This window comes from Bicyclus anynana, chromosome 26 (assembly GCF_947172395.1).
Source record: "Bicyclus anynana chromosome 26, ilBicAnyn1.1, whole genome shotgun sequence".
Classification (NCBI taxonomy): Eukaryota; Metazoa; Arthropoda; class Insecta; order Lepidoptera; family Nymphalidae; genus Bicyclus; species Bicyclus anynana.
The window spans coordinates 1923672-1937152 of NC_069108.1; the positions used below are offsets into that span (position 1 = coordinate 1923672).

The window sequence follows — 13481 nt, forward strand, 5'->3', positions numbered from 1 at the left end:
AAAAAAGTATTCTTGCCACCATTCCACGTGGGTATGATTTATATAGTTATTAGGATAGCTTAAGTTTCTTATTGTATTCTTTCTCAATTAAAAAAAAAAGTATAGCAGTATAGATTAATTATTATTAAGTTCTCCATATATTATTAAGTTCTCCATACGAGAACTAATAATATACGAAACTATGTCAATTGTTTTTGTATTGTTCGCGTAATATAATTATGATAATTTAGGTTAAGTGTGTTTGTCGCTAAATACTGTCACTAAATCACATCCACGCAAACAGTGATAACAAATTATGATATACTGAGAGATCTGTGATAGTCAGACACACCACATTGTATGCTAGCCACCCACCTAACAGTGGCGAAGGATGAAATTTTGCCGAAGGTAAGCCGTCCCAAAGAAAAGGAAATTCATACCACTTGATACAAACTCTGGTTTTTCATACATCCATACATACGTATATTCATTACTAGCTGACGCTGCGCAGTTTCACCTGCGTGGTTCCCGATCCCTTAAGAATATGGGGATAATATATAGCAAATACCCTTCCTCGATAAATGGATTATCTAAAAGATTTTTTCAAATCGGACCAGTAGTTCCTGAGATTAGCACGTTCAATTAAACAAACAAACAAACTCTTCAGCTTTATAATATTAGTATATTAATTATTGTAATGAATATCATCATTATGAACCCACATTCAGCTCATTGCTGAGCTCGAGTCTCCTCTCAGAATGAGAAGGGTTAGGCTAATTATTCACCACCCAATGCGGATTGGCAAACTTCACACACATTAAGAAAATTCTCATGTATGCACGTTTCTTCACGATGTTTTTCTTCACCGTTCGAGACACGTGATATTTAATGTAATGCTTGTAACTGAAAAGTTGGAGGTGCATGTCCCAGACCGGATTCGAATCCACGCCCTCCGGAATCGGAGGCAGAGGTCTTATTCACTGGGCCATAACGGCTCGAACAAAAATACATACTAATCTACAATGATAATTTTATACTCTAGATCGGTTACGTCCCTACAAAATCACCGCAAAAAGTGATCCGAATAATACGCTACAGAACTGAGCACACATGCACAGTTTTGTCTTTAATCTATACTAATATTATAAAGAGGTAAAGTTTGTAAGTTTGTCACATTTTTTTAATGGGGTAAGCTTCGGAACTACTGGTCCGATTTCAAAAATTCTTTCACCAGTAGAATGCTACATTATCGGGGAGTGCTATAGGCTATATTTTATATTAATATCATATATATTAGCCGAGTTATCACATTTTTTGTCATACAGGTCGGACTGAAAATCCTCTTAAACAGACTTATTCGCATGCGCTGCCTTAACTATTGTGTAAAATGGAAATTAATGTATGGAGATTTTATGTATCTTTAAAAATTCTACAAAAAAGTCCGCGACACCATATATCTATTTTCTATATATTAGCAGATATAGTACCTTTTGTGTTTTAAAAATTATTAATTTTATATACTTAGGTTTACGTCATTATTTACGCAACTAAACTATAATCCTTATTAAAATAAATTATTTAATAATCACAAGGATATTATAGAGATAAGATTTCCCCTTTACAGTATGTTAATTACTTAAATAGTTTCGGAGATAATACAAAATTTCTAAAAGACGCAGAAATTCCGCTATATGACGCCCGGCGCTTTCATTTACGTAGTTCCCGTTCCCGTGTGAATATGGGGATCAAACATAGCCTATGACACTCGCAAATAACGTAGCTTTCTATTGGTAAAACAATTTTCCAAATCGGTCCAGTAGATCCAGAGATTACCTTCTAAAACCACACAAACTTTACCTCTTTATATTATTAGCATAGAAGTAACTATTTCCCTTGGTAATCGCACCACTCTCGAAGGGCTGGACCGATTTTGCTAAGGGTAGGAGTAAGATAGACAAGTTACAGAGTAGGGTAGGGTACGGGTCGGGAAGCGTAGGGCACAACTCGACATTGTAGACGATGTTTATTATTTGTTTAATTAAATAACATTGAAATGTGAAAATTTCCTCTTTTGAACGCCTCATTTTTCATGACTTAGTAACACATCTAACAGTATGTTAAATACTGATAGATGTGTTACTTACTTAGATCTACTTATTATTTACTTAAATTATTTTATTTATTTATTTAGGCCTTTTACATAATATTTAGTTGACGGCCGCGTGGCGCAGTGGGTAGTGACCCTGCTTTCTGCATCCACGGCCGTGGGTTCGATTCCCACAACTGGAAAATATTCGTGTGATGAACATGGGTTTTTTCCAGTGTCTGTGTGTATTTATACATTATATAAGTATTTATATGTAGTATATAGATGTATATCAATATTATAAGATCAACTATCTTAGTACCCATAACACAAGCTACTCTGTATGCTTACTTTGGGGCTAGATAGTGATGTGTATTATTTAAGTTTATTTATATTTATATTTTAAGATTTTTTCATTTTTCACTTTATTTTCATATTTAATACATGCTATATAGCTAAAGTTCCCACTGCTGGGCAAAGGCCTCCTCCTTCCTCTTCCATGGTGTAAATTCCATAGCTGATCGGGTCCAGTATGTACCTTCAAAGGCAATCAGATCGTCTTTCCATCTAGTAATCGGTCTGCCTCTTTTTCTTTTTGCATCCCTTGGGCACCATTTAACATCATTGCTAATCTAAAAATCTCTTATACAAACAGCTCATCAGAGAACGAGATCGAAGACTCACCATACGATGAGCTGGAGGACTTGTACACCGACGAGGCCAAAAGTTTCTCGTACCACCGCGACCTGGCGGTCAACAGTTATGGCGGCGAGGCCGACGAGGCCGCCGTCGAGACCTTCGCCTACGTCAACCCGGCCGACAGGCCTCGGCTCCCGCGGCAGGTTGCAGGTAAGCCTTCTTTAAAAAAAAAGAATATTTGCCATATTTCTTTTAAACGGTCTATTAGCTTCACTTTTTTTTTTTAAGTTTCACTTGTAACTATGTATGTAAGAAAAATCTTGGAATCTTAATTTGACCCACCTCCCCGTCTTCGTGTAGGATGGAATTTTGCACACGCTCTGAGTTCTGATGACAATACATGACTAGCTTAAAAACGTCATTACAAATCCAATATGGCGGCCTCCCTAAGCTTGTAAAAAAATCTTGAAATCAACAACTTATTACTACTACTACTACTTACTATTTACAAGTTAGCCCTTGACTGCAATCTCACCTGATGGTAAGTGATGATGCAATCTTAGATGGAAGCGGGCTAACTTTTTAGGAGGTGGATGAAAATCCACACCCCTGTTTGGTTTCTACACGACATCGTACCGGAACGCTAAATCGCTTGTCGGTACGTCTTTATCGGTAGGGTGGTAACTAGCCACGACCGAAGTTGGTAACCAGCCTAAAGAACTTTCATCATACACCTTAGATTGCATCATCACTTACCATCAGGTGAGATTGCAGTCAAGGGCTAACTTGTAAAAAAAAAAAAATCATATATTGGACATTTTCCTCTAAACCCTACTTCTTCCTTTAGACAGTGCTGCAGACCATCACCGTGAGAGAAGGCAAGCGGATGCAGCCGCCAATGCAGAAGTGACAGAGAAGTCAGAAGGAACAGAGAACCCAGAAGCCAGTGAGAAGGGCACAGAGAACAACACAAATCTGGCACCTAGCAACAGCCCCGCTTTAAGCACGAGTAAGTATAAAACTAAAACAACATCATCATCATCATCATCATCATCATCATCATCATCATCATCATCATCATCATCATCATCATCATCATCATCATCATCATCATCATCATCATCATCATCATCATCATCAGCTGAATGACTTCTACTGACGACAAAGGGCTCTTTTAAGGTACATCTGAAAACAATGGTCTAGAACCGCCTTTGGTATCTGTTACCTGCGTTTTGAAACTGTAAGCACCCTCGTCCTTACAACAAGATAAGCTAAACACTGGCTCATCTCTACACTGGTAAGGCAAGCAGACCGCGCACGACCACCAAGGTCGAACGCCGGTGACAGACTGACTCATTTCCCCCACCCCCACTACCAATGTACATGAGATAGTGTATGTAGTATTGTAGGTATCTATTTAGTATACACAAACACTACAAAAACCATCCATGCTCATTTAAATGTTTTCCAGTTGTGGCAATTGAATCTACAGAAAGCATGTTCACTACCCACTGCGCCAAGTAGCTGTGAAATATTATTAATCATCATCATTATCCTCAGACCAACTATAGAAGGACCTGTATCGCACTCATAGTCACGAACAAAATTATATGTCATTTTCTGAGGAAAACGAGCTTAGATTTGGTATATATCTTATACTAAACTAGAAATTTTTGCCCGTTTTTTACACAATTCATTTACACAAAAACGTATTTTTACGGAGCTCTTTAACCGACGAATACGATTACAACTATTTAACATCGATTCTATAGAGACAGTTTTTATAATCGCATTAGATCGTTGATCATATACTTTGACAGAAAAGTAACGTCTAGCGAGGCAGGTCCTATACAATAATTGGTCTGAGTTATTAACCCATATTCGCTTTCACTGCTGAGCTCAAATCTCCTCTCACAATGAAAGGGGTTAGGCTAATAGTCCACCACGCTGGCCCAATGCGGATTGGCAGACTTCACACACGCAGAGAATTAAGAAAATTCTCTGGTGTGCAGGTTTCCTCACGATGTTTTCCTTCACCGGTTGAGACACGAGATATTTAATTTCTTAAAATGCACACAACTGAAAAGTTGGAGGTGCATGCCCAGGACCGGATTCGAACCCACACCCTCCGGAATCGGAGGCAGAGGTCATATCCACTGGGCTATCACGTCCTCAAGTACTGTACTGTACAAATACAAGTACGAGTACTGTTTACCAACAAATAAATTAAATAAATAGACTGCCAAAATCATTACCCTTCCTTTCAGCTTCGCCGTAGTCGGGTAAAAATGAAGGTATAAATCACTAGTCATTTCACACCTAATAATAATTATAATTAACTTGTTCCTAAATTAATGAAAATAATTTTGATTAATAAGCTTAGAACAATTAGATATAGTTAATTTTTTTTATACAACATTTTATAAAAAAACCATACATAATACATAATTTATTCATTCATTCATTTTTCATTCATTTTCTAACCTCATTTCTAATTTGTTTGTTAGTAAACAGTACTCCTGGAGTATGGCTTATTTATTTAATTTATCATCTCGTTCACAGACGGGAACGTCAGGCTCCGAGTTATGGGTCTAAGAGTGGAGGCGACGGTGAAGGAACCCAAGCTGGTAGATGAGATGATACCCTCAGTGCTGCGCGAGACTGACTTCGAGCTGCGACTGTTTGGAGAGGGCTTCACCAACGACACGGTCATAGCGTTCACTCACGTGGCCGAGGACTATGGGACTACTTGCCACTTCCGCCTGCCCTATGGAGAGTTCAAGGTAGGACTAAATTTAGGGTTTTGTTTAGAAGGAAAAATAAAGCGCCATCTATGAGTGTTAGGTGTAACTGCATCGCATCAGCATGGTTTGTTTCAAAGTTCTCTAAGAACGCCATCTATTGGTAGTTTAAAATAATACACTTTTTGTAACATATTCAGTAACCTAGACCCCAAGACGTGCGTAGGTAGGATTGTCTTTAGGGTTGGGTGCCTCAAAAGGAAAACTTTGAGCTGCGACTGTTTGGAGAGGGCTTTATCAGCGACACGTTCATAGCGTTCACACACGTAGCCGAGGACTATGGGACTACTTGCCACTTCAGTCTTTCCTATGGAGAGTTCAAGGTAGAACTATTTTATTTAAGGTTTTGTTTAAAAGGAAAAACCTCCAAGTCCCTCCAAGTTGACCCTGCAGGCGCAGACTGACGGTGACGACAGTCCGCGCGGGGTTACCTGATTTGACGCAGCCCAAACCCCTAGGCCAAAAGGCCTCAACCCCGGGAGGGGTTGAAAAAGAATACCGGGGGAGCAAGGTTACCCGCGAAGCACCCGGGCAAGGAGGCATTGCCTCGAGGTCCGTACTCCCGCCCCGTCCACACGGGTCGGAGAAGACACAATATCATGAAGTGTACAAAATGGTTTGTTTCAAAGTTCTCTATAAACGCCATCTACTGGTAGTTTAAAATAATACACTTTTCGTAACGCACTCCGCGTAAGTAAGACTGTCTGGAGAGGGCTTCATCAACGACACGGTAATAGCGTTCACACACGAGGAATATGACGTGAAAGCGCGTGTTTTATACCACATGACTAGTAAAACTTCTTTCAATTATAAAAATAAACCGCCATCTATGAGCCTCAGCCATAACTGTATCCCAATAAGTTCTTGAACTGTACAAATTGGTTTGTTTCAAAGTTCTCTTAATTTTTTAACCCAAAAACAATCTAAGTCCACGTACAAAAAGGATTTGGCCGATAATCCCTCCAAAAAACGCATATTTCGACACTTTTAAAATAACAATACTCTTAGGGTACTCACGGTGGGCGGGTCCGTCTCGCAATTTTTTACCTTTTCCCTAATCTTATATTATCACATTATTCCTAACAGATACAAGAGATGCAAGAGGACTCCGCCCTCTTCAAGGTGACAGCACCGCCGCCTGATCAAGGCTACCTCTTCTACATCTGCGCCAAGAGTTCCCCTTCTGAAGACTTCAAACACCAGGGCCAGGAGAGGTGGAAGATCCTAGCTACTCACAACAAGCTGCTGCCACTGTGGGCTTCCCTGATCCTCATCGTTATACTTCTGATGCTAGCTTCTCTGTTCTCTGGATTGAACCTGGGACTGATGGCCTTGGATAGGACTGAACTGAAGATTATAGCCAATACAGGTTTGATGATTTAATATAGCTGTGAATTTAATTAATTAATTTTAATTAAATCGTCGTTATCAACCCATATTCGGCTCACTGCTGAGCTCGAGTCTCCTCTCAGAATGAGAGGGGTATAGTCCAATAGTCCACCATGCTGGCCCAATGCGGATTGGCAGACTTCATGAGACTTCAGATGTTTTCCTTCACCGATTGAGACACGTGATATTTAATTTTTTTTAAATGCACACAACAGAAAAGTTGGAGGTGCATGCCCCGAACGGGATTCGAACCCACATCCTCCGGAATCGGAGGCAGAGGTCATATCCACTGGGGATATCACGGACGGCTATTTAATTAAATAATAAACAGATTAAAGACAATACAGGTTTAATGATTTTATTGTAGCTGTGAATTTAATTAATCTATTTTCTTCTTCGTTACTGTAGAGCGGAGATAGCCCAGTGGATATGACCTCTGCCTCCTACTCCTGAGGGTGTGGGTTCGAATCCGGTCCGGGGCATGCACCTCCAACTTTTCAGTTATGTGCTTTTAAGATATTAAATATCACGTGTCTCAATCGGTGAAGGAAAACATCGTGAGGAAACCTGCATACCTGAGAATTATCTTAATTCTCTGCGTGTGTGAAGTCTGCCAATCCGCATTGGGCCAGCGTGGTGGACTATTGGCCTAACCCCTCTCATTCTGAGAGGAGACTCGAGCTCAGCAGTGAGCCGAATATGGGTTGATGACGTACATAAAGAACTTTTATATATACAGATACACTAGTTTTGTTTTATTTACCACGAAATTTGAAAACCTCCTGATGTACAAAGATGAAAGGCAGGGAGATAGTCCATAGTTAGTAGGTATATGCTAATAATGGATTTTGCGATAGGGCCGGATTAAAGAGACCCTTTTAGCTTTCACAAATAAGGTATGGTAAGGTAAGGTAAGGTCCCTGATTTTTTTTCCCTTTTGATGGCCTCCGTGGCGCAGTGGTATGCGCGGTGGAATTACAAAACGGAGGTCCTGGGTTCGATCCCCGGTTGGGCAGATTGAGATTTTCTTAATTTGTCCATGTCTGGCTGGTGGGAGGCTTCGGCCGTGGCTAGTTACCACCCTACCGGCAAAGACGTAGCGCCAAGCGATTTAGCGTTCCGGTACGATGCCGTGTAGAAACCGAAAGGGGTGTGGATTTTCATCTTCCTCCTAACAAGTTAGCCCGCTTCCATCTTAGACTGCATCATCACTTACCATCAGGTGAGATTGTAGTCAAGGGCTAACTTGTAAAGAAAAAAAATAATAATGTTGAACCTAACTCAAAGTCTCTTCTTCTACACAGGAACAGAGAAAGAGAGGAAGTACGCGCGAGCCATCATGCCGGTCCGCGCTCACGGCAACTACCTCCTCTGCACCATCCTCCTCAGCAACGTTGCCGTCAACAGCACCTTCACCGTCATCTTGGACGACCTGACGTCGGGCCTGGTGGCCGTCATCGGGTCGACGCTGGCCATCGTGTTCATAGCGGAGATCACTCCCCAGGCGATATGCGCCCGGCACGGCTTGCTCATTGGTGCCAAGAGTATCTGGATTATGAAGGTAGGCACCTCTGACCATCGTGTTCATAAACTTATACATATTTGTATAACTCCTATTGATACTACTTACGTGTAGTGTTATCCATATAAATATTATTGTTTAATCATTAGCGTATCCACATTAATATTTAGTTCGTAGATTATCTATAAGTTTACAACGTACCAAATGGGGATGATGACTAGGTTTGAATATATTGATTTTTATGATACATTCGGGTAAATAAGGTCAATGGTAACTAATTTATACATAAAAAGCAAAGATTGACTGGATATTTGCTAAATAAATAAGATTATAAAATTTCAAAATCCACTAAAAATATTTTATCGTAATTAAATGAAAATTTATACAGTTTTAGCTTCCTTACATTAAATGTGACATTTTTTAATATGTGAACTATAAACATAAACGCAGAAATAACAAAGATATTAGTGATTTTGTTTCAACGCCCATACAAATCTAACAATCAGCGAGCCAACGACGTCACTAAATCGTGCCATTTTATATGGGGCGTTTTTCAGGGATCCGCGGCAGCGCCGCAAATCTGACCCTTTAAATCCCTGTAGCTCCGAAAGTAATGATCGCAGATACCCTGTTACTTTTACGAAATTGCTTTACTATTAGCGTACTCTTAATTTATATACAATTTAAAAAACTGTCATCATCCCTATTGTAAGTCGACATGTGGCGCGCACATACCGATACTAAGAACTCAAGAACACATTACAAACCCAATGTATTTAGTAATATTAAACCAGTTGAACAGCGATCGATAAATGATGACATCGGGGTCAATCATTGTCATTTTGTGGTAGAGGAAACACCTCGAGCAGGTCCCAGGCCTTGTGACTTGTTAGTAGGCTTAACTAACGCGACTGGCAGCGTGACGGTGTCTACGCTGCCTAACAAACAACAGCTCAAGTCATCAAATACCCTCTTATTTATAACAACAATGATACCTTCCCTCTACAATAACATAAATAATGAACCCTACGATTTGACCAGTTTTTTAATTTATTGAAAAGTTAACCTCGCAACGAAGGGTTAACTTACCGTTACCTATTAACCTACCTTTACCTATTATCTTACCTTACTTAGTTAAGGGTAAACTTACGTTACCTACTGAATATCCTCGTCGACCTGACGTGGGGCCTGGTGCCGGTGTTCTTCCTCTAGAAAATCCAGTTCTATATGTACGAGTATCTTGCACAAAAAAATTAGTTAGCTAACATATAGAGATGGAATGCCTTTCAGCTGCTGCCCATAAAGATGTAAAAAATTGAACTATAACTTCAGATAATGATGAAAAAAAAATTAGTCAGTGATGTATTCTCCATTTAAAAGTCTATTAAGGTTTCAAATATATTTTTTAGAAAAAAAAAAACAAAATTTTCAATCACTAAGAATTTGCGTTACTAGCTAACAGACGATTGATCACTCTACAATGGATAATTTAACATATGCTAAAGGAGATGGCCCAAAATTGTATGGAGCTCAGGATCAGTCACTGTACCCTGGCGGAAATAAAAGAAAATCTTTTCTTTTAACTATTTTTGATTATACAAATCTACGAATTTACTTTCATTCATTCTCTCCCAAGAAATGCAACACTATTATGGGTAACAATGGCGGATTGATGACGTTTTTAATGCAATAGTCGATTTGACGTTTGCTGTCAATTGTCATGTCATAGTTGCTCTAAGGGCGCCATTTTGATTTATCTCAAAACTTGCGTTTTAATTTTATTTATTTCTTTTTAATTAGTTAGATTTATTCACTTCTTCGAACAGTGCGTGTTGCCAGTGATGACCTATGGTTCCGAGACTTGGTCGCTAACTATGGGCCTCATAAGAAGGCTCAGAGTCACACAGCGGGCGATGGAACAAGCTATGTTAGGAGTATCTTTGCGTGATCGAATCAGAAATGAGGAGATCCGCAGAAGAACCAAAGTCACCGACATAGCTCAACGAGTTGCGAAGCTGAAGTGGCAATGGGCGGGGCACGAAGAGCCGATGGACGTTGGGGTCCCAAAGTGCTGGAATGGCGACCCCGCACTAGTAAGCGCAGTGTTGGCCGATTCCCCCCAAGGTGGACTGACGACATCAAGCGAGTCGCAGGGATTCGCTGGATGCTGGATGAAGTCCCTACAAAAGGCCTACGTCCTGCAGTGGACGTCCATTGGCTGATATGATGATGATGATGATTTAGATTTTTATAAAATCCATGTCTTTTTTAATTTTTGATGATACGGAGTACAAGAGTGGAGTTGAAATGGACCATCTCCTTTTCAACCTAAAAGCTGAATGATTTTTTACATCAATCTTCCGTTTGTGTCACCAGATCGTGATGGGAATATGCGCGCCGCTGGCGTGGCCGACCAGCAAACTGTTGGACTACTTCCTCGGCGAGGAGATCGGCACGCACTACAACAGGGAGAGGCTGAAGGAGCTCGTCAAGGTGAGCTGCACAAATACCACAGTGTATAAACAATTCGTTAGCACCAAAGAAAGAATAAAGCTAAAAGTGATAGACGATGAGCCAGCTACAGCTAGACCTTCAGTCATGTAAAAGCTGAAAGTTTTTTTTTTATTTTTTTTATTTACAAGTTAGCCCTTGACTACAATCTCACCTGATGGTAAGTGATGATGCAGTCTAAGATGGAAGCGGGCTAACTTGTTAGGAGGAGGATGAAAATCCACACCCCTTTCGGTTTCTACACGGCATCGTACCGGAACGCTAAATCGCTTGGCGGTACGTCTTTGCCGGTAGGGTGGTAACTAGCCACGGCCGAAGCCTCCCACCAGCCAGACCTGGACAAATTAAGAAAATCTCAATCTGCCCAGCCGGGGATCGAACCCAGGACCTCCGTTTTATGAATCCACCGCGCAAACCTCTGCGCCACGGAGGCCGTCAATTTCTTTCATGCTCCTACTAAAAATGAGTGCCGTAACCAACTATGGCAAGATATGTGTTTAAATATAATATAAAAGACCTACGTAAATGTACTATATTCTGGCAAAATAAAAATTGGGTGAATGATTGATTGATTTTGATTCATACAAAATAGCACGAACTAATGACGTCGTAGGCACTTAATGATCGTTAGATTTGTATGGGCGTTCAAACAAAATTACTAATATCTTTATTACTTCAGCGTTTATGTTTATAGTTCATATATTAAAATGTCACATTTAATGTAAGGAAGCTAAAACTGTATGAATTTTCATCTTATTATGATAAAAAAAAATTAATAGATTTAGAATTTTTATAATCTCACTTATTTTGCAAATATCAAGTCAATATTTGTTTTTTATGTATAAACTAGCGGACGCCCGCGACTTCGTCCGCGTAAATTTCGATGTCAACTTTACTACTACCCCTACCCTACCCTACCCCTACCCTACCACTACGCCAACCCTACCCAACCCCTACATCTACCCTACCCCTATCCTACCCTACCCTACCCCTACCCCCACCCTACCCCTACCTTACCCCAAACCTACTCCTACCCTACCCCTACCTTACCTACACCCTACCCCCATCCTACCCTTACCCCCATCCTACCCCTACCCTCCCCGTACCCTATCCCTTTCCTACCCCTATCTCATGCCTATCCTACCCCTACCCTACCACTTCCCTATCCTATCCGTACCTCTACCCTACCACTACCCTACCTCTACCCCTACCCTAAACCCGGCCCTAAACCTACCCTACCCCTACACTACCCCTACGCTTCCCTACCCGTACCCTACCCTACCCTGTAACATCTCTATCTTACTCCTACCCTTAGCAAAATCGGTCCAGTCCTTCGAGAGTGGTGGTATGACCAAGAGAAATAGAGACTTCTATGCTAATAATATAAAGAGGTAAAGTTCGTGTGGTTGTAGAAGGTAATCTCTGGATTTACTGGACCGATTTGGAAAATTGTTTTACCAATAGAAAGCTACGTTATTTGCGAGTGTCATAGGCTATATTTGATCTCCATATTCACACGGAAACGGGAACTACGTAAATGAAAGCGCCGGGCGTCATATAGCGGAATTTCTGCGCCTTTTAGAAATTTTGTATTATCTCCGAAACTATTTAAGTAATTAACATACTGTAAAGGGCAAATCTTATCTCCATAATATCCTTGTGATTATTAAATAATTTATTTTAATAAGGATTAAAGTTTAGTTGTATAAATAATGACGTAAACCAAAGTATATAAAATTAATAATTTTTAAAACACAAAAGATACTATATCTGCTAATATATAGAAGATAGATATATGGTGTTGCGGATTTTTTTGTAGAACTTTTAAAGATACATAAAGTCTCCATACATTAATTTCAATTTTACACAATAGTTAAGGCAGCGCATGCGAATAAGTCTGTTTAAGAGGATTTTCAGTCCGACCTGTATGACCAAAACTGTGATAACTCGGCTAATATATATGATACCAATATAAAATATAGCCTATAGCACTCCCCGATAATGTAGCATTCTACTGGTGAAAGAATTTTTAAAATCGGACCAGTAGTTCCGAAGATTACCCCATTTAAAAAATGTGACAAACTTACAAACTTACAAACTTTACCTCTTTATAATATTAGTATAGACTAGCGGACGCCCGCGACTTCGTCCGCGTGAAAGTCGTTGTAAACTTTCAACTACCCCTATCCTACCCTACCCTACCTCTACCCTACCACTACCCTACCCCTGCCCTACCCCTACCCTACACTACCCCTACCCTACACTACCCCTACCCTACACTACCCCTACCCTACCCTACCCTACTCATTAAGGCTGCACTTCTTTATTTATTACCCCCCCGCGCGAATCAGTCGAGCGCGGCAACCGTTACACAAAAATAATCCATATAGCATGAATTAGCACGTAGTATGCACGCGCGATGGCTTAGCGTATTTCTTGTATAACTTTGGTGTTTCTTTACCGATTTTTATGATTCTTTTTTTATTGAATAGGTAATAATGTTAACTTTTTTAGTTAGGGATGAGTGATGAGTGTTATAAACATAAGAGTTGAC

At 40.1% G+C, this 13481-nt stretch overlaps 1 protein-coding gene and 1 pseudogene across 1 annotated transcript in view; one reads left to right on the forward strand and one right to left on the reverse strand.

Moving 5' to 3' along the window:
- Window positions 1–13481, forward strand: part of LOC112050793 (unextended protein) — a 56109-nt gene that overhangs the window by 23375 nt on the left and 19253 nt on the right. The window contains exons 2-7 of the mRNA XM_024089146.2: window positions 2721–2914; window positions 3552–3713; window positions 5267–5487; window positions 6592–6874; window positions 8199–8455; window positions 10793–10909. Of these exons, the coding sequence (XP_023944914.2) occupies window positions 2721–2914; window positions 3552–3713; window positions 5267–5487; window positions 6592–6874; window positions 8199–8455; window positions 10793–10909 (1234 nt within the window). The remainder of the gene's footprint in view (window positions 1–2720; window positions 2915–3551; window positions 3714–5266; window positions 5488–6591; window positions 6875–8198; window positions 8456–10792; window positions 10910–13481) is intronic.
- The window catches only part of LOC112050794 (zinc finger protein 271-like), a 58926-nt pseudogene that overhangs the window by 1423 nt on the left and 44022 nt on the right, over window positions 1–13481 (reverse strand).